The sequence below is a fragment of the Wyeomyia smithii genome, chromosome 1 (assembly GCF_029784165.1).
Source record: "Wyeomyia smithii strain HCP4-BCI-WySm-NY-G18 chromosome 1, ASM2978416v1, whole genome shotgun sequence".
NCBI lineage: Eukaryota > Metazoa > Arthropoda > Insecta > Diptera > Culicidae > Wyeomyia > Wyeomyia smithii.
In genome coordinates this window covers 170,445,527-170,466,951 of record NC_073694.1, presented here as the reverse complement: position 1 = coordinate 170,466,951, position 21,425 = coordinate 170,445,527, and the positions used below count along the sequence as shown (strand labels likewise).

The window sequence follows — 21,425 nt, the reverse complement described above, 5'->3', positions numbered from 1 at the left end:
TCAAATCGGTTGTGTAGTTTCTGAGATAATGAAATTTCATTATTTTCACATTTCGGTACATTACAGACGAAGTTACAGTCCGATTACAGTAAAATTCAATAGGGTGTTATGAGGCAGCTAGACTTTTAATTTTACACTAATTTTGTGGGAATCGGGTCAGCCATCTCAGAGAAAAGTGAGTGAGTCCAAGTAGTCTTTGGAATATGTTCCTTTTCATAGCTGGAATTCACATTTTTAAACATAACAGGCAAAGTAATAAACCGATTGCAAAACAAATAAATAGGGTCTTATGGGGCAACTAGACCTTTCATTTGACACTGATTTTATGAGAATCGGTCCAGCCATCTCTGAGAAACATGAGTGAGATTAAACAGTCTTCAAAACACGTTTCTTGTCATAACTTTTGAACCACAGGTTCTATCTTCATAAAATTCAAAATTTAAGGGTATTTCAGGTAGCCCGTTCTTTTGGAACCAATGTTCCAATGTCAAATCGGTAGTGTAGTTTTTGAGATAATGATGTTTCATGATTTTTACATTTTGATACATAACCTCTAATCTAAAAATCCGATCACAATGAAATTTAATAGGGTCTTATGGGGCACCAAGACCTTCCGTTTGCAATTAATTTCATCAAAATCGGTCCAGCCATCTCTGAGAAAAGTGAGTGAGAATATAAATCTGCACATACACACACACACATACACACACACATACAGAAAATGCTCAGCTCGTCGAGCTGAGTCGAGTGATATATGCCATGCGGCCCTTTGGAGCACTTTTATACTTTCGGTTTTGCAAGTGATTGCTATACCTTTCTAGGAAAGGCAAAAAGAATTGTTAATGTTTTTCGAATCCCAGCTCTCGAGGTACGATGCTGGCCTAACAAGCCATTCATCGTAGGTTCGAGTCTTGACTCGGGAGAGACTGTTAGTGTTAGTAGGATCGTAGCGCTAGCCCCGCAATTGTCCTGTACACTTAACGGTTAGCTACGAAGTCTGTGTATAGTAAACAGAAGGTCAAGTTCCGAATCGGAATGTGACTTTAACACATATTAAATTTAAACATGTTTGATATACGCTTTACTGCCATACGGTTTAATTCCTGTTACGTGAGATGTGTTTGGGTCCCTAAACATATAATATTGAAAAAGTCACGCAAAATAACATCGCAAAGCTTGTTTTGGCGGGAGAACCCGCCGTTTTGGTGTTACAGTTACCACGGTGAGTTCTACGTCTTCTCTCTATCCTATAGGCTGACTAATCCTATAGGCTGACTATCAGTAACCTATGTTCATTGCGACGATGCGTGAATATCGTTTCTCATATTCAATGACAGAACAGTGGAATGAATATCGAAGGCCTCGTAATGATATTCAAAGAAGCTTCGGTGATTATCAATCCAAGGAGTGCAAATCTGTTCAGACGCTGTACAATGCCCAGTACAGTATAAATGGTCTTATAAGGTTGATTTTGATTTTCACTATTTTGATATGATATTCATTTTTGACGATCACAATATCAACACGAGTGTTAAAGTTTATCTTGTCGGTGTTCATCGGTTTTTGGTATCATGAATATCAACGGTCGCATGGGTAGTATGATTATCAATATGAAGACGGCTGAAAATCGCTGCTTTTGAATATCATGACAGTGAATATTCTCAGCACTGGAAGTAATAAAATTAGCTAACCATGAAACAATCGTTACGCGAGCCAAGACTTGAACCATCATATTTCCAAACGCTTCAAGTTGTGCAATCACGAATGAGGGGAGAATTCATACGAAGACCACATGTCTCACGACTTAGAAACTTTTTGCAAATAACCAAGATTGTCCTCTACTATATTTATAGAGGCCTTCTTATTGTTGAGTTATTATTTCTTTTCGAAATACTCGACTAACAAATGACTAATCGCTTGAATCAACCTGTTTTATTTACTTATGTATCTATTAACGTGCAAATATAAAACATCGTACTCGCTAAAATTAACGTTTGATATCTTTGTTGCCGTTCGAGAACATTCTAAGGCATGTGTTTAATTGCTCCATTTATTCAATAATTGAAATCTTTGGACCCATTGTCACCCATGGCAAGTCCGTACCACAATCAAAAATCAGACCGTTATTTTCGAGGATATGATATGACAAAATATAGTAAAAAAAGCTCCTATTTCCAGTAAAAATTGACTGCAAACGAAACGGACTTACGATGAGTGACAATTATGATTGCGTGTTGAGTTCGGAACTAGCTTCTAGTCAAAAACTGCTCAGCCACTTTTTCCCAACGTGCCAGAATGTCCTTATCCTTCTCGGCCCACAATGCTTCCAGCACACCCCAGCCCCGAACCTGCGAGGACAAGATGTACTTATTCTGATCATCCACCGTCGATGTGTATAGGCCCATAACTAAGCTTTGACACAACCGAGCGGCGATCGCGACTTTCAGAACTGCCTTCTCATGCGGAGGAATCAGCCTCAGCATACTGTATCCTGCTATGACTAAACCGCCGATGTCCAAGTCGTTTGACTCCAACATCATATAGGTCATAGCAATGGCCAACTCAAATACGTAATATGAATAACAAATATCTCCAAAATCGACGATTCCAGCAATGTCGTAATCCTTCTGTTTGCCATCCTTACGGTTAACAATGATGTTATGTTCGTTAAAATCCCCGTAGATTACTCCTCGCTCAAACTGATCTTGGTTTGCAACAACCTGTTTCTGGAACGCCTCAAGCACTTGCTCTACTAAATCCTTGTGCTGTTCTTCTTTTATTACAAACAAGAATTTTTCTAGTTGAGGAAAATTGTCCAACATCCAGACGGACTGACGTTTCATGATTCCTTCATGTTTGATATCCTACAAAAATGTACTCTGACGTGAAAATTCATTTTTTACCTTTCAATACAAACCTTCAACGCAGAATCAATTCGTGCGATAAACATACCAGCCTGGTAAAATAGCCGATCAGGATGCGGTACTCCATGGAAAACTTTTCCAGGAATATACTCAAGTAAACGAACCACATGTTTGCCTTCGCCTAATGTTTCCAGGGAATGATATTTACCGAAAATGTTCTGTGCAGGAATAGGACATCTGATACCACGATCGCGCAGTCGCTGCATCACTTCCGTTTGAGCCTCGAAGAAAGCCTCATCCCGAGAGTCCAGGGAATTAGCTATCTTCAACACATACCCGTCGGCGTTGATAGATTTAAGGATTGGATTTTTAATAAGTCTGGAAATATGTGTTGGTATATTTAAACGAAAATAAACATATGTATGTATCGAATCTTCTATTATACTATGTCTACAGGCCCAGAGAAATTAGACCTAATTATAAATTTCAACGTTCTATAAAACTAGAAACCTAGTTGCTCACGCAACAACTTCAATTTGCAGCGCTTACGTTTATGTAAGTTTGATAGACACTAATTTCATAAATTGAATCATCATCCTCAACCTAATAAAAATAACATATACAAGAGTTACTAGCGCAGCGCTCATACAGATGTCACCACGCTACCGGCTTTCGACGCATTAATGTCGAAGTCTATCCGCGAACGGTATCACGTGGTTTTTTATCACACTTTTGAGTGCAGATATTTGCCATGCAAATAAAAAATTTTGGGCTGCGCTAACGCTTGCTAATAACACATCTAAATCCATACACACGGTGGCCTTGAAACGTTGCATAGCAAACCCCTCCCACTGACTCACCTGTCCGCTTGGATCAAATAGTTCTTATCGTCGTAGGAGTCGAGCTCGCACATCTCCAGAATGATGATACCGTACAATCGCTCCGCCAGTTTCCGGACGTTTTCTTCGGTTACGATAGGTCGAATTTTTGAGCCCGGTTTTAATGTTACAGGGCTACTTTCTCCAGTGCCATGACCATTTGTATCTTCGTTTTCTCCCTCCGGGATGGGTGCGGGTGGCTTCTTATGTATCGTTTTCATTTCCAACATTTCGGATAACCAGCTTGATGACCTACTGAGGGAGGAACCATGTAACGACTGAAACTGAGCAGCGGTCCGAATGGAGCACAATAACAGAACTGGTGTCGAGAAATCACTTTTGACGACGACGCGACGTTATAACAGTTAGCTACTGATAAAGCGATTACTACAACAGCTACACAAACAAGACAAGACGTACGATAAATGAAAATGTTTTCCTATTTTTTGTTGCGCACTGCCTCTGCTTACATTACTGCTCTTCCGATTGAGCGCTACACAAGAGATGGAATGATGGAATGTAAATTGATAGTGCAACAGAACGGCACACATACCTGCACAGGCCAGGCGATTAACTTCTGAGGCAAAGCAAAATCGCTAACGAATGTTGGTATGGCATGAGGTGAATATTGAAAAAAAAAATCAACGCAGATTTGCTAGCTGAACAGAGAACAATAAGTTTTTTTTCATCTTTGACAATAGCCAGTTGAAAGGCCCGTTAGGGAATATAACACATTCCATATTGTAATTTTTGACTTATAAAGAAAAAACTTGTTATCATTAAAAATATATGTTAAATCATGAAAAAAAAACAATAAAATTGTTCACACATTTATTCAGCGTAACCTAATGTTAAATCTATTTACATCATATTTCTGCTTTTGTTTTGTAAATATTTCCAAAACCGTATCGATTATAAAACAATGTTCCTTGAGATTATAGAACCTACGACCTCATTTTATCACATCCAATGGCCATACATTGCTTAGTTTGTCGGTTGTCTACAAGGCAAAACTAATTTCCTGCAGCTGAAAATGTGATTCAAATCAGTTTTAATAAATCACTCCCCACTCTTCTCCCGCAAATCGTCACGTAAATATCTGATAAGATGTCGTACAAATTTGCATTGGTGCGATAGGTCTGCATTTGGCTATGCATTAAGTCATCAAAATACACTTGCAGTGATAACTTTTCCACATCGGAGATGTTTATTGCTGTCACACCTTCCGGATACAAATGAATGTTTCGTATCATACACACACACACGCACACATACAGCAAACACGCAATCAGAAAAAAATAGTCAATCAACCGAAACGGCTCAATCAGGCCTCAAAATCCTGCTCCTGATCGCCATCATCGACTTCATCGCTGTCCCGAAACTGGCCTAGGTCGCTTTCATTGATTCTCTGCAGAAACGAGTTCAGCAGAAACTTATTGATCTTATCGTTCTGTGTAAACTCACGTACGGTCGGTAGATCCACTGGGACGACAGAATCCTCGGCATGCTCGATACGATCCGCCGGTATAAGCTGACGATCAGGATCGAGTGTGGCTTGATCTCCGTCTGATTGCAACGAAGATGGCAGTGTACCGTTCGAGCTCTGGCCGTTCTGGTGTTGTGAAGATTGCTCTTCGCTTGCTGTCGATTGTTGCTGGTCATTAGCTTTTACCTGTGGCTCAGCAGACGGCATCGTTGGTGTTCTATCGAATATCTTGCACTAAAAATTTAGATCATTGTTAAAAAGGGTGTACAAACAGATGATACTTTACTCACTCAGTAAAAAACGAATCCTGCTCAAAAATATGCGTGCTCTCTGGAATGTTGTTGTTATTGCTTCATGCCTTATTGACTGCATTGACTGTTGCGTCTTATTTTATTCTTCGTTTTGTTTGCAGCATGATGTCAACGAGTATATACAGGTGAGGAAAAAAACTTTCGCCTATGTTAGTAGCGAAAAAACGAGGGAAAAAAACGCGCTTTTGGGTTTTGACCTACACGCTCATTTTTTGTTACTCTAAAGTGAGTTAGATATCACCCACTTTTGAAAAAAGTGGAGGTACCCTAATTAGGGTACTTTTACGGTTACCAAAAACATCATATCAAGAAGACTGGGAACTCTGCCTGCGATTGAGCGACGTTTTCGGCAGTGCAGTCTGTTGAGTAAAAGTGGAACTGACGCATGCTAGTGTGTGTGCTGGCGATGCGAGCGCAAGCCGAACCCACAGACTGAACCACCACATACGCACACTCTGTCTTCGCAGCGATGTAATTACCAGCACTTTCATAGCAACCTTCTACCAAAAACATCATATCAAGAAGACTGGCATCTCTAGATCGATCCCATACAAATGACAAGCGTCAAATCAAACAGCCCACTCCAGCTAATAAAGGTGGAAGTTTGCTATGTAGGTGCTGGTAATACATCACTGCAAAGACAGAGTGTGCGTATGTGGTAGTCCAGCCTGTACGTTCGGCTTGCATTCGCATCGCCAGCACACATACTAACATGCGTCAGTTCCACTTTTACTCAAAAGACTGCGCTGCCAAAACTGTCGCTCAATCTCAGGCAGAGTTCCCAGTCTTCTTGATATGATGTTTTTGCTTCTACCTTTAATAGATGGAGTGCGCTGTTTGATTTGACGCTTGTCGTTTATATGGGATAGATCCAGAGATGCCAGTCTTCTTGATATGATGTTTTTGCGGTTACTCACTTCTGAGTAAGGGCGTCATACGTCAAAAACTGAGTAGAATCTACTCTGTTCATGCAAACCAGAAATTGACGAAAATGAGTACAAGTTACCCAGTTTGCCTAAATACGGAAATTTAATGATTTCTGTTTTTTTGTAAATCTGACTCAATAAGTAAAATAAATTCAGAACAATCAAAAACACAGATTTATTTTTCATCGAAACATTAGAAAATTTACTAAATCATTCCCGTGTCTTCATTGAATGCGGCACCCAACCGGTTGACAGTTGCCCGTGAACTGTGATTAACTTTTTTGTGCCAGATAATCCGTCATCATTCGTCACCTAATACTGCGAAGGATTTAAATTGCATCGATTGTTGAGCACTATAGATCAATACAAATGTTTCCGTTTGTTATCACGAATAAAAGTCCGGCTTTAAACGGCATCGTAGAACATACAACATGCGGCTGTTCATTTTGAAGAGGTCTTTTAGGTGTTTTCAAATCCTCTGCAATACTGATGTTGGGCTGAAATTATTAATTGATTAAGAAATTATTGATTTGATGACAGATCAGATACTTACTGCTAGCCAACGAATAAAAAGCGACACCAATTGTCCTTCGGAAACCGATAATATTGCTGTTGAAAACTGACATATACATATACTCAGGGGTGAGTAAACATCATGGATAATAACTCAAAACTGAGTAAACATGGTAATTATGAATATTTGGGTTAATGTTACTTAATTGTCCAGTACTCGATTACTCACTTTTTGAAATTTTGCATAAGAATACCAAACTGAGTAGATCCTAATCAGATTAGAGTTAAAATAAAGCAGCGTGTAGATCTCGGTCAACGTGCAAGTGCAAATACCATTTGAATCCGCATTGTTTGATGGCGCAGTAAGGCATTTGCAGTCTGAGCATTCAAAACAAGTGAAAAAAATAGGAGGTTGTATCCAAGACACGACCGCATAAATGACGTAGAACTACGTACACTATAACCAATGCATTGAGTGTTTCATTACCCTAGTAACACAATAGGTTTTATCAAAGTTTTATAGCGCTTTTTTGGCTGTATTGAGCGCTATAAAACTTTGATAAAACCAATATTTTTACTGGGGTAATGAGTTATAATGTCTACTAATGAAGGATTGTGAATTTCGTGAACCGGATTCAGCAGTTGGCAGAACGTGCCGAGTTAAAAACCATACACAGCACAAACACACAAATCATACCATATCACAGACACACACACACACATCATACCATATCATACAAACACATACACATCATACCATATCATACAGATACACACACACACATTATATCATATCATACACACACACATCATACCATATCATACACATATACACATATCATACCATATCATACACACATCACACCATATCATACACACATCATACCATATCATACACACACAGCAAGCAAGCGACCAATCAGAGGACGTTATTTTTATTTCAACAAGGCTTGACAATTTTCAATAGTGCAATAGTTCTTAGATTCAAACAACATTTTTCTACATTTGGGCAGATGCGTGTATAATTTTCCAATCGATTGTTGCAAGAATGAAGAAAATCGGTTGAAAACCAACCGACCTATAAGCATTTGAAAAGGGACAAATTTCGTCCCAGTTTTTCAGTTTGCATCCCTGTGTGGTATGCTAAAGTAAAACGTAGCTCTACGTCAAAATCTTGAAGAAATCTACCGAACAATGTTTTTTCCACAATATTTTTGGAGTTTACATCATCACTGTTAACAAAAGAAGAGCCCTTTAAACCTGAGATTAAAATCATTTTCGTATTTTTATATATTTCATTGATAGAAAGGAATAGAGATTAATTGAGTCTCAGGTTTGAAGGGCTTCTTTTTTGTTAACATTGATGACATAGAACTCTTGCGGAAGAAGCATTGTTCGATGGATTTTTTCACAAGTTTTGAAATTTTTGAGCTGAAAATGTTTTCCTGCGCCGATAAACAAAGCGGAGTACCGTTCCAAATGTCATCTGCTCGTTGACCGAAATCTACGTCATAACGCGAAAGCAATTGTTTTTGCTACTTTTCCGCTACCATACAGACAAATGTGTTCTCTTTCCTCACCTGTATATCCTCACTGCTTGCGTATGACATTTCAAGCTTAAAGCGTTAGCTAACGCGATGCGTTCAAATTTTGAACGAGGGGTTCGCGAAACAAAAAATGTTGTTTTATCTCTTTGAGCCAAGGGACTGGCAGGGTAGCTTTCTGGCATATAACAAACATCTTTATCTGTACCGTTAATCGGAAAACCACTTCATCTGTCGTTACCAGGGGGGATCTATCTGTCAAACATCGTTGTTTTATCGAAACTCGAGAAACCGCAGAAAACATTCATGAATGTTCTGTGTAGTGATTTTGAAGTAGAATACTTCTCTCAGGAAGTTCGGCTACATAGGGACGTGAAATGAAAATCTAAAACCGAAAAAAGTGAAAAATATGTCCAATTTCAAATGCCAATAAATCGATTAGTATTCGATGGATTTCCTTCGTTCTTGCAGCAATAGATTGAAAAATCTTCTAAGATTCTTCCCAAATGAAGATAATTGTAATTTTATTATTCAAACTATTGTACTATTGAAAATAGTCAAGCCTTGTCAAAATTAAAAATTCGACGTCTGATTGGTCGTTATATGATTGCTTCCCAAGCACGGTCGACAGAACCATATAATTTTCAGTTTAAAATATGCTATTTGGCCTATATAAGAGCCTGTTTCAGCCGAAGCCGCTCATAATAGTTCTAGACAGCGACAACAGCAGTCATCCTCCTTTAGCAGCAGCAGTAGCAGTGCAGTGGATACCGGCGATAGCGGATAGCGGTCTCTGTGCGATAGTGGGCACTAGCAAATGCATTCAATGAAAAGTTGACTCATTTTGACAACACGTGAGGCCTCTGCCACGTTAAATGCCAACGCGAGCGATCGAGCGAGATTCTTGCCGTAGGTAAATAAACAGCCGTAAGTAGATCTGTTCATTACCCTACGGCAAAAATCTCTCCCGATCGCTTGCGTGGGCATCCAGCCTGGCAGAGGCCTGAGCTGCAGGGTTGCCAGGTCATTTCTCCAAATGTCCTTACGTACCAAAGACTAAAAAAGTTACACCGGCAAATCGAAAACTGTCGAGCAAAAAAAAGGTCACCACCTCTATAAATGCAGCGAATTGAACAACAAATTGTCCTTTTCAGGATGAAATAAAAACCTGATGATTGAAGAGTTAATGTTTTCTCTAGAGTTAATTTACATTTTTAAATTTGTAAAAGTTATAAATTTTACTTTATCTCCGTGTCTCAGAGCGTACTGAGCTATCTTTTCCTTCAGTCATGAGCTCATCCGAAAAACTTTCATTATCTCAAAATTTGAAAATTGTCAAGCCCCAACCATGACAAGCAACCTACTATATTATTGAAAATGGTCAATCCTTTTTGAAGCGCAAAATTCGATTGATCTGATTAGTCAACGTTTATTTACTAGAAAAAAATGACTGACACGCAAGCAGCCGGGTTATCTTTCTTGTAAAAGTATTCTACTTCAACCTTGCGGTCGTGGCTTTGCACACAACCCTCCTGTGACTTTTTTCCCCCATTATTGTTCCTAGTTAAACATCATGGACCTACAAACGTCATGGACCAGCGTTGATCTGCGATAACGCACACATACATGAAATTTGATAGCAGTGAATCCTCTCTGGTCGTTACAGCTTGCTTCATTTTATCCTGGGACAGACTGAATATACGAAATATCGCTTGAAAGGTCAAAATAATATGCATAACTTTTCAGAAGTTGCATAAAATTATCTGATATGCAATCAACAATCACAGTCAACATTTCTCGCGTAATTGGATTGTTTAGCTATTCACGGATTTCCGATTTTTATATCATCTGAAAGAGTGTGATTTTCTGAGCAAAACGTGATTTTTCAAAACTTAATATCATTATCCTTCGATTTTTAAATGAAGAATAAAAATTCGCTCTAAATCTCTACAATGACAGTTGATATATGGGCGAACTGTCATTGTAGTGATTTCGAACAGTTTTTAATCGTGATTTGAAAAGCGAAGAACAATGGATTTTTTTTTAAATCACGTTTTACTTAGAAAATGCAGGTCTTTCAGATGATATAAGAAACTGATATAGCTAAACAACCCAAGTTTTCAAACCGGCGTAAGTCGCAAAATGTAAACAAACGAGGTTTTGATGTTATGTTATTATACAACATGTAATAAAGCCTCTTACTTGATAAAAGTTGCGAAATTTGATTTTTTGGCACTTTAAACAACTTTGACAAAACGACAGAACTACCCTTTTTAGACTTTCTACACTTTTCTACTTACACGCTTTTGCTAGCAAACGGACGAATTTGCGAAATGAATTAGGTTGTTCAGCTATTCACAGATTTCTTTTTTTTTATTATTCTCGCTTATTTTCCGTCGGTCCAGTTCCGCCACTGTTGTGGCCAACCACCGACGCCCAGGGAGGCGACTCCACACCCAGGACCCTAACTCACGACCCGATTATTAACGGACCGGCGCCAACGGCTTTACTTCCTCATGCGATGGAAGGCGTGATCCCAGAGATTTTTCGCCTCAGAAAATCTCCCGGTGTCAGCTAGGATTGAATCTAGACCAGTTGGGTTGGTTGTGAGTGGATCACGCCACCTCACAACCATCGACACCTATGTCGGCGGTGGGATTCGAACCCAGGCGTCGAGCGTGGTTGAGGGAGACGTTACCAACCACACTAGGCCCCCACTATTCACAGATTTCTTATTTGTGTATATTGTCGCCCAAGTAGAAAGTCGAATTTTTCAACTAGCGACATTCGATTTTTCTCTCATACCGTACATTATACCTTAGATGCTTGAAACATAGATATTAAGAGATTTGCCCAAAACTGAACGCGGTCTAATCCAAACACCGCGCTTGAATCAAAGGCCGCGCTGAGCTGCCAAATGTATGCTGTTTTTAATTGCATCAACCTTCATTGTTGAAAAATCGGAAAAATCCTTGAAGAAATCACTGCTGGAGACAGTGGAGACTAAAAAGTATTACTAATCACCAGAGGAAAATCTATTGGATCATATACTCACTTCGTTGTTTCTGTTTTAAGCATTATGATATCAATCTACATTAGAGTAATCTGTAAAAATGGCACCCCTGACGCCGCATTCAGTGTGCTGCCAGAATCGAAGTTTGTTTTGATTTTGGAAAGGGTTGCCAAGACAGGTAGATTTAATTTTGGCTGTTGCTGTTTTTGCTGTTGGTGTCCCGAGGAAAATAAAATCGATTCGGCAACCAAGAAGGGCATTTGGTTTCAGAGTTTCGGTTTATAGCGCGGCGAATAAGTTTCACTGAAACTCACAATATCCAACTTAAACAACAATACGAGCGACAAATAAGTGGCACCCCTCCGAAATTAATGGCGGTTGGGTGAACTACATTTCATGAGCACACTTAGAAAAATATTATGGTACAGTCGTCGTTCGCTAACTGCAACATGTTTACATTGCAGTTATCGAATGCCGTTCGATAACTGCAACACTTGACACATGCCAAAATTTAGACGGGGGTCCGTCACTACCATTTTTGTTTTCAATTTTTCAATGATGTCGAAATTTATTTTTATAATGGAATAGTGGCAAAAATAGCAGAAAACTAAAATAGGCAAGCTTTTTGATTAATCAATTTGATAATGATATTTCCAATATGTAGGACAAGATAAAGTTCATCACTACAGAAGATCATTTTACGAGACGTTTCTGAACTCAACTCACGAATGAAATTTTGACAGAAAGCTCGGAACCGGTGACATAACGCAGATAAAAGCAACATCAATGTCAGCAGAATCCGTGACACCTGTCAGTTCCTAAAATGTTCTATTTAACGCTAGGTCACAAAATATTGTTTGTGATCTACTATGCACTGCCTCACTGAGTAGGGAAAACTAGCCAAACAATGCACAAGGATTTTTTTCTCTTATAATAATTACGGGAAGTGAACCACATAACATGGTGATTTTGCTTCATTAATTAATAGTGGAGATCTATAATCTCCCATTTAGAATGAAGAGACAACAAGTAAACGAAATCGAAAAAAATCGAGAAAAATGAAAAAGTCCTTTTGAAATGTTACTAGAGATTCAACCATTTTCATTTTCGAATGCATTTAGAATCCCCCCGCGAGAATTGTCACTTCAATGTCAAATATGACTTTGACTTCAGATTTGACGGATTGCGGTCCGATAACTGCAAAGTTGTTGCAGTTATCGGTCTTGCAGTTAAAAAGCGTTGCAGTTAAAAGACTTGCAGTTATCGAACGGCAACTGTATTTTCCATCATTTCAAGCATAGTTTTTAGTTCTAATCGAAGTAAAAATCAGACAAGTGAACCAGCTAAAAATTTCCGCTAGCAAATCAATCGTGAAAACTTGGATGTGTATTGCAATTCCATGTAAAGCGAAATTCTCGAGTTTACGCATGGAGCGAAGCGAAAATCAGACGAAACTGTCAATCTTATGCTCAATAACTAAAAATATCTAAATAGACTAACAAACCCATCGCGGCACTGGTCATGCTAATAATTTGGCTTAACCATGTTTTACATTTCAGTTGCAAATTGTTGTTTCTGGTCTTTATACATATATACCCTTTCTAGTCGTGATTTACAATGCAAATCAGACGCTGTAATTAGACGAGTCGATCTATGTTTGTTCCGGGTAAATTCCCTTCTGATGGTACCTCCAGTCAGGTTAGTTAACTTTCCATGAAGTTTTCTTCAGCTAGCCTTTTGCCAAATATCTTAAAATAACAATATAGTTCACTCTCGAATTTCCCATATATTCCCGTGAAGACAGACAGGGAACACCCCCTCTTGTGGTGAAAAAGGTAACTAAACTCATTGCACAGTGGTACAGTAAGGCAATTTAGGCGGACATAGGCTTTTCGTTGCGATTTTGGTTTGCGGTTTAAAGCCATAGTTTTTGTAAAAAGTTGTTTCTTATACATAGTCCTCTATTCATGTGCGAATGAAAATTAGGGTGGTCCTAAAATCAACGAAATAAAACATTCTTTGGCAAACTTGTAGACCAACTAATTCTAAGTAACTTTGTAAAAAAACTTTTTTGTAGACATGAAATTTGGTTTCCAAAAACAGTCTTTTCGCTCTATTTTTTCAATTCAAATTTAAAAACAAAGTTTTCTTCGGTAACTTTAATCAAAAATACGCCAATTTTGACGAAAAAACATTGTCGATATATTATACAGATGAAGAGTTTAACTATTTCTATTTTAAAAATAGGCCCTTTTGATATATTGATGTCTCCGTTTAGGGCAAACATAAATAAAATTTTTCGGTATCATTTGATAGAACAAATATTGTATAAGTATTGTAAAGAAATACCGAAAGTTGCTTAAAATTAGTTGATCTATAACTGTGCCGATGAATGTATACATTTATTTATGCAAATAAAAAGTTAGTTTTTTCATTTAGTCGATTTTAGGACCACCCTAATTTTCATTTGCACATAAAAGATAGACTAAATATAAGAAACAAGTTCTTAGAAAAAAAATTTACTCTAAAACCACAAAATCGCATCGAAAAACTCGTGTCCGCCTATATTGCCTTACTGTATCACTGTGCATTGTTGTTGAATTTCTGTGAGCGTGTGACATTCTCACACACGAAACTGAATTTACTCAATTTTAGATTTAGTTGACTCAATTTCATACTTTCACAGAAAAAAATATGTTGCAGATTTCGTGCGTATATTGTTTGTATGTAAAACTAACGCCATTCCGGGAGTTAAATATTGATAATATAATAGATGTAGCTTATCGAGGCACGAAGAAGAAATATTCAAATAATCAGGCCACGACGTGTAAATGGTAAACAAATCCCAAGTTGCTATATACGTGGTTCCCTGTGTAACTTCACTAGCTCAGATCCATCACGGGAAGCAACTACGAAATGTGCTGCCGTCAAACTCAAGCTCAATAATCAGGCCACGAAGTGTACAATTAAATGAATATTTCAATTACCTCGTGAAAAAGATAAAAGGAGAAACCGCACAATGGTTGTCAATAGTCGTATATGGTTGTTGTGCAACTTTTAGCTTAGATAACACTTGAATGTTCTATCAATTTAACAATTTAAGTATGGATACATATCATGTTGTAATTGGTTTAAAAGCTTTTTTATATTATATATAAAAGATATTCAACAAAACAAACATAATTAGTGATAACAACTGTTATGCAAAAACTATTATTTAATGTTTAGTTTTCTTCTTTTTGAAAGTATTTTTTGTTTTTTTTTTATCCCTCCGAATTTTTTGCTCTCGAGTTCTAATCTTCGTATTCATCACTTGCAGCTTTGCTTCAACCAGCATATTTATGTATTTACTAGCTGACTCGGCAAACTTCGTCCCGCCTATTTTTGTGTTTAATTCAATATTTTTCAACATTCCAAATTCATTGATTTCTTGCGATTTGTTTATATCGTTTGAAATTATTGGTTTTATCGGAATGACAACATCCTCGACTTTTGCCTTTAGTACATCACCTCTATTCCGAAAACACTCATGTTAGGTGGTATTCAGTTATTTTCGTTGTTTTCCAGAAACTGAAAGTGGTCATCTTCGAATTCATTATGGTGTCCAGGGTCAATGCTTGGCTTTTATACATTATTTCGATTACGGAAATATTCATATGCAGTAGTATTCGGCTGTTTCCCAGAAGTTGCCATCTTACAATTCAAAATGGTGTCTGAGGTCAATTTTTAGCTCCATGCATCATTCTGGTTAAAGAAACACTCATATTGGGTGGTATTTGGTCCCTTTAGGCTATTTTTTTGGAGACAATTTCTGGCCCCTGAGCGTCATTCTGGTTTAAGAAACACCAATAATAGGTGTTATTTAGTCATTTTTGGCTGTTCTACAGAAACCGGAAGTCACCATCTTAGAATTCAAAATGTTGTCTGTGGTCGATTCTAGCTCCTGTGTATCATTCTGGTATCGAAACATCTCATATTGGATGGAAATCAGCCGGTTGAAGAAATACTCATATTGGGTGATATTTGGTTATTTTCAGCAGTTTCCCATTTACCGGAAGTCGTCATTTTGCAATTCATAATGTTATCTGAGGTCGATTTGTAGCTTCAGTGCATCATAACAATCCCGGAAATACCCACAATGAGTGTTATTTGGTCTTTTGCCACTGTTGTTTAGGAACCGGAAGTCGCCATATTGGATTTCAAAATGGCATTTGGAGACAATTTCTGGCCTCTGAGCATCATTCTGGTTAAAGAAACACCCATATTTGGTTGATTTTGGGTCATTTTCGGCAATTTTCCAGTCACCGGAAGTCGCCATTTTACTACTACAAATGTTGTCTGAGGTCGATTTGTGGTTTCAGTGCATCATCACGATTTCGGAAATACCCATATTGGATGGTATTTGGTCATATCTCGCTGTTTCTCAGAAACCGGAAGTCGCCATCTTGGATTTCAAAATGGTATTCAGAGACAATTTCTGGCCTATGAGCGTCATTCTAGTTAAAGAAACATCCATATTGGTGGTATTTGGTCATTTTCCTCTTTTTTTCCAATCACTGGAAGTCGCCATCTTACAATTCAAAATTTTGTCATTTCGAGACAATTTCTGGCCTCTGAGCGTCATTCTAGTTAAAAAAAAAACCATATTAGGTGGTATTTGGTCGTTTTCGGCAGTTTCCCAGTCACCGGAAGTCGCCTTTTTACAACTCAAAATATTTTCGGAGGTCGACAAACGTACAAACCGTGGAACACCACCCATGGATTACCTTATGCATAGGCGAACTTTATTATTATAAAATATTCGGCCGAGTCCACTTCACAATAAAATGTGAATTTTTTTCAGTGTACCCATTAGGGTAATATTATTGTCAAAAGTTGCTCTATTTCGCATGTCGTGAAGAACAAAATCAGAAGTGGCGCACCTAGCGGTCGAAAAGGTGACTAACGCTTCTGTCATTTTCAATTTGCCTTCATAATTTCACGTAAGTGAACTATATTGGTATTTAATATATTTGCTTTTGCCTTATTTATACCCGCTTGTCATAGGATAGAAATATATTTCTATGTACTATTTTTGGATTGCTCTTAAAGTTTCATGTACCAAGCGGTCCATTTCATCTCGGCGTAGCTAGTCATTTAGTAAGGCCTCCTAATTCTTCTAAACTAGATACATGTAAAATAATAAGGAAAATACTATTTCGGTGCGATTCCAAGGTTTCTGAATGCGGAGGTGCCTCTGGAATTTATCGATTAGTCCATCACCTTTGTCTCCGACTTCACGGACGCGCCCGATTCGTTTTTATTTCCTAATAATTCGACTGGGCTACTTGCGATTCGGTAACTGAAGATCTGTAAAAATGATTGAATTATATATTGGAAATACTATTTCAGTGCGAATATGACCATATAGAAAACTCGGTTGAAAACCACCGTAGAAAGTTCCGTGCTATTTTTCTGTGTGAACAAATCTGGCCAAAATAAACCCCAAAATGGTAGAAAGTATCATGATATTTTTCCGTGTGGACATGTTTTAGTTCACCCAACGGCCTACAGAGGGCGAACTTCATAGTGTTGCCTTACGATTATATGCAATGAAGCCCAACTTGGATATCTATGTTTTTTTAGTCTATGATTATACTTAACGTCGGAAGTAATGCGCTGAATAGCAAATCATATGCGCTATACAGCGCACTACGTCCGACGTTAAGTATAATGTACGGTATGAGAGTAAAATCGAATCGTTTTACTCGACGCAAGTAAATTTCGAAGACACTAAACGACGCAAACAAACTGACGAATCTCACACAGCATTTCGACGTAAATAACGAACCAGCTCACAGCATACCGTTACGCTCAGTTCAGACGTATGTCAACACCCCTTTAGCATCAGGCCATGTTTCAAGGGCTAACATCTCAACATATGTGTAAACGAGATAGCATATCACCGCTTCTTTTCATACATTTTTATCTTACTGCTGACAGCGGGCACAAATTAATTTGAGCCCAGAACATGAGTTCATTGTCATAAGGCAATCCACGAGACAGTTGCGATCAGCTGATTTCGGTCTGTTTTCAACTTATGACAGCTTTACGTATGTTCGATCGGTCGCAACTCGGATGCAACCCGGATCCAAAAGCGTGAAAAACAAATGTTATCCGATCGGTGGCTCTGGTATTGCGGGTGCCAATCCTAAATACAACAATAACAAATCACTTTTGATATTATTGCCGACATTAAAAGATTTCGGTTTTGGTCGTGTTTTGGTTTTGCAGCTTGAAAAACAGCAACAATAACAAACGTACAAGCATTGAAACGTCACCCGTGGATTGCCTTATTCGCTGTTAATCGGTATAGGGATGCCAAAGGCTCGTATGTCAATCGCCTGCTGTCATTATGACTTATGAAATGGGCGTATTTACGTTTGGCTGAAGCTAGCGTTGTATACTTTATGTTTGCAAAAAACTCATTTATTTTTAAACATAATTAGAATCTTCAACGCAGTAATGTAAAACATTAGCTAGAAGTACTTTTAGAAGTATCCATTTAAATAAATACTATTTTGTTTTTGAATAGGATTCAAAATGTTGACTGTAGGCTTTCAAAGTTGATTTTCTCAGTTCGACGCAAATGTTAGATTGGTCGATTTGAAAAATTACGCGAGATTTGGTTGCTTTGCCAACAACACCCGCAACTGGCCTGGCAGACATCTAGGACACTGATAAAAACTGTTATGATGACTAACACCCGATACACTCTCATTTGGGAATAGGAAAAAGTTCGTAATGGAAACAAAACAATCCGAATGAATTTAATCCGATACACCTCATTAGTTCTTCAAGATATACCCATAAAACCACCTTTCCGAGTCTAGCCCAAAGTCTCCGGGCCTGGGATGAATCGTCCGGGTCTCCGGATGAAGACAAATATTTTCACTGGGTTCAACCCTCTCTGGCATAAGTACAAAAAGTAAACAGAAAAGGCAATTAATTTGGAAGATTTGTTTCAATTGCTTAAACTCAGAAATTTAACGGAGTAGGGAAAGGAACAGATTGAAAGCAGCTTATGCAGTCTCTTGTGCATTGAGAATAAATATTCAAAAAAGCAGGGTGCAATACTAGCGTAAGTGTATTAATTTGTTTACTATCTTCTCGCACACAGTATTTGGTGATTTAATTCATTTTTCCACAACAATACTTTTATGAATGAAATAAAAGTCGTAGGACATTTATGTCCGAGCAAGCGAGTAACATCTGTACTTAACAATATAAGTTTATTAGATTGTTTTCGCTGTCAAAAATCAAATATCTGGCTACTTCCTTTAATCTAGAATTAGAGTCAAGAAAACGGACTTCGCAGCCAACTTTTAGTGTACAGAACAAATGTGAAGTAAGCCCTACGATCTTAGTGACTTTAAAAGTTTCTCACGAGTCGGGATTCGGACACACGACGACCGGTTTATTAGACCAGACCAGTACCTTGAGACCATGGAAATGGCTAAATCTATACAGAATATAATTATTACCAAAAAAGTAAATGAATTTTATGAGTTTTTATGTCATCTTAAAAGGGCTGTATTTTCTAAGCAAAACGTGATTATCGAAGTTTTCTATCGTTGTCGCTCGATTTTTAAATCACGAATTAAAACTGCTCGAAATCTACTTGAAATCGCTACAATGACAGTTCACCCATATACCAACTGTCATAATGTAGCGATTTGTGGCGATTTTGATTTTTCATTTAAAAATCGAGGGACGATAAAACCAAATTTAAAAAAACCACGTTTTGCTCAGAAAATTACACTCTTCTACCTGATATATACAAACTGAAATCCATGAGTAGCTAAACAACCCAATTTTAATTAAAGAAAAAAGTGCTTACGTTCTGACAAACAATTTGTTCAGCAGCATTTTTATCAGTGTTTTAGGAGCTTGTCATTTTTGGCTGTCAGCTGCGGTAGTCAGTTCAAACCAGCTAGCTGGCATCTCTATCTTATTTGCTTTGCTCCGTTACGAGCTAACATCACTGCGGATCCGCAATTCGCGGGCCCTATTGACAGATGCTATGTTATGCGTATGAAAAGTGGCGGTGATATGCTATCTCGTTTACACACACGCTAAGATGTTAGTCCTCGAAACATGGCGGGATGCCAGCTAGCTGGTTCAAACGCAAAATTTTAATTTTTCTTTGAAATGACATTACTAGAAACCGCTTGTATATACAGATTTTTACCACAATAGGAAAAAATAATAGCCGCCGTGGTTTGAATCCCAAAAATAAAAAAATACAGATTCTGTAACGTTACTTCGGCCCAAAAATCTGTAAAATACAGATTAATTCGTATATGTGGCATCCCTGAGCATTAGTAGTTTTGTCTCTCGAAAACGCGAGAGATTGGACAGGAAATCTAGAAGAGAAAGAAAGAGAGAGAACAGTAGAAATATTTTCTACATAAGAGCAAAGACAGCATAAACTAAACATTAAACCTAGTCAACCAACCAACCAACCTAATCATGTTATTTCTACTAGTACACCATCTACTGGTAAAAGAGACCCTGATGTGTGTACTAGAGATGGTCGGGTACGGGTATTTTTACCCGAAACCCGTACCCGACCCGTACCCGACGGGTTCGGGTCGGGTTTCGGGTAACGCCAAAAAATATTCTACGGGTTCGGGTCGGGTACGGGTAATTAAAAAACCAAGGCTTCGGGTTCGGGTCGGGTACGGGTTTGAAAAATTCTCAATTGGTCGGGTACGGGTCGGGTACGGGTAATTCAATTTTCGTGCATTGTGAGAATTCAATTTTTATCATTTCAAGCCTGGGTGTTTTCTTAATGTCGATAATCGGTAAGATCGGAGAGAAAATCGCCCATCATCACTCAACGAGAGATCGCCCAATACCTATTCTGACAGTTGTCGGCAGTCTATGCACCAAGGGAATGACATCATGCTATCGCTTTCTAATGTTAGATTGAATAGTTCTTCCTGCAACGGTTTTGATTTAAATGGAGTTTTTGTCGGGCTTTTTTCATAACTGTCAGGTAAACCGCGGAGCATTGCATAGTGGGGCGACTTAATACAAATGCTTGCCAAGTAAAAAAAAGTGTCGATAAATACGACAAAAATATGGTATATACTTAATTTTGGGGTGCTGAACACGAATCTCCATTCCACTTTTTATTTGGAGACGTTCATAAAGCACGTGACTTAATTTTTCATGATTTTTTAGCACTTCTCCCCTAACTTTTTTATTAAACAGAATTACATAATCTTCAACCACAAGCAACGCCACAGGGCGTCCTCTTTTCAAAAACAGCTTACGTAGTTTTTGCACAACTCCTCAAATCAACCAAATTTCGCAAAAAAAATTGTTTTTATAAAAATTAAAACAATATGATATATTATAATAGGTAATAAAAACTAACTACAAATCAACTTTTTCTTCGAGGCCAAAAAAAATCAAGCTATCATTGAAGCTGCAGAGCGTTTCAAAGTAATGATATATTTATTTTTAAATATGTCAAAAAACGTCAGTATGCCGAGTTTTGAAAAGATATAAAAAAATCAAATTCTATGATATTGCACTCATATTTTGGACTTAGGCACTTAAATATTTATTTATTTATTTATTTATTTATTTAATATCTGTTTTTTACTGATTTTTAGAATTTATCAATGACACCGAATCTATACTCAAAATTACAGGTTTGCAGTGAATTATCAAATTTTTCTCAAGTTTTAAACTATATTAATTTCGACCTTCTAAAATTAGTTTGACCCTTTAATGTGTTTATAAAACTCGTCGTTTATTTTAAACTTTACCAGACATGCACTTTTCATAGTGGACCGATTTCTTATAGTGGACCACCCGCCTGAAACTCTGGGTTCATT

General features: G+C 37.8%; 2 protein-coding genes across 3 annotated transcripts; both read right to left on the bottom strand.

Annotated features, from left to right (window-relative positions):
* Window positions 1–1,910: 1,910 nt before the first annotated feature.
* LOC129717936 (hydroxylysine kinase) lies at window positions 1,911–4,385 on the bottom strand. The gene is made up of 3 exons (XM_055668225.1): window positions 3,725–4,385; window positions 2,918–3,242; window positions 1,911–2,864 (listed from the first exon to the last, which is right to left on the bottom strand). The coding sequence occupies exons 1-3, from the start codon at window positions 3,970–3,972 to the stop codon at window positions 2,247–2,249; spliced, it is 1,191 nt and encodes a 396-aa protein (XP_055524200.1). The 5' UTR covers window positions 3,973–4,385; the 3' UTR covers window positions 1,911–2,246.
* A 171-nt stretch (window positions 4,386–4,556) lies between these two features.
* On the bottom strand, window positions 4,557–5,672 carry LOC129717937 (uncharacterized). Of its 2 annotated transcripts, XM_055668227.1 has the most exons (3): window positions 5,519–5,672; window positions 5,211–5,462; window positions 4,557–5,150 (listed from the first exon to the last, which is right to left on the bottom strand). In XM_055668227.1, the coding sequence occupies exons 2-3, from the start codon at window positions 5,433–5,435 to the stop codon at window positions 5,067–5,069; spliced, it is 309 nt and encodes a 102-aa protein (XP_055524202.1). In that variant the 5' UTR covers window positions 5,436–5,462; window positions 5,519–5,672; the 3' UTR covers window positions 4,557–5,066. The 2 variants fall into 2 exon arrangements, with proteins under 2 accessions (XP_055524202.1, XP_055524201.1); XM_055668226.1 differs by having other exon boundaries at window positions 4,557–5,462.
* Window positions 5,673–21,425: the final 15,753 nt, after the last annotated feature.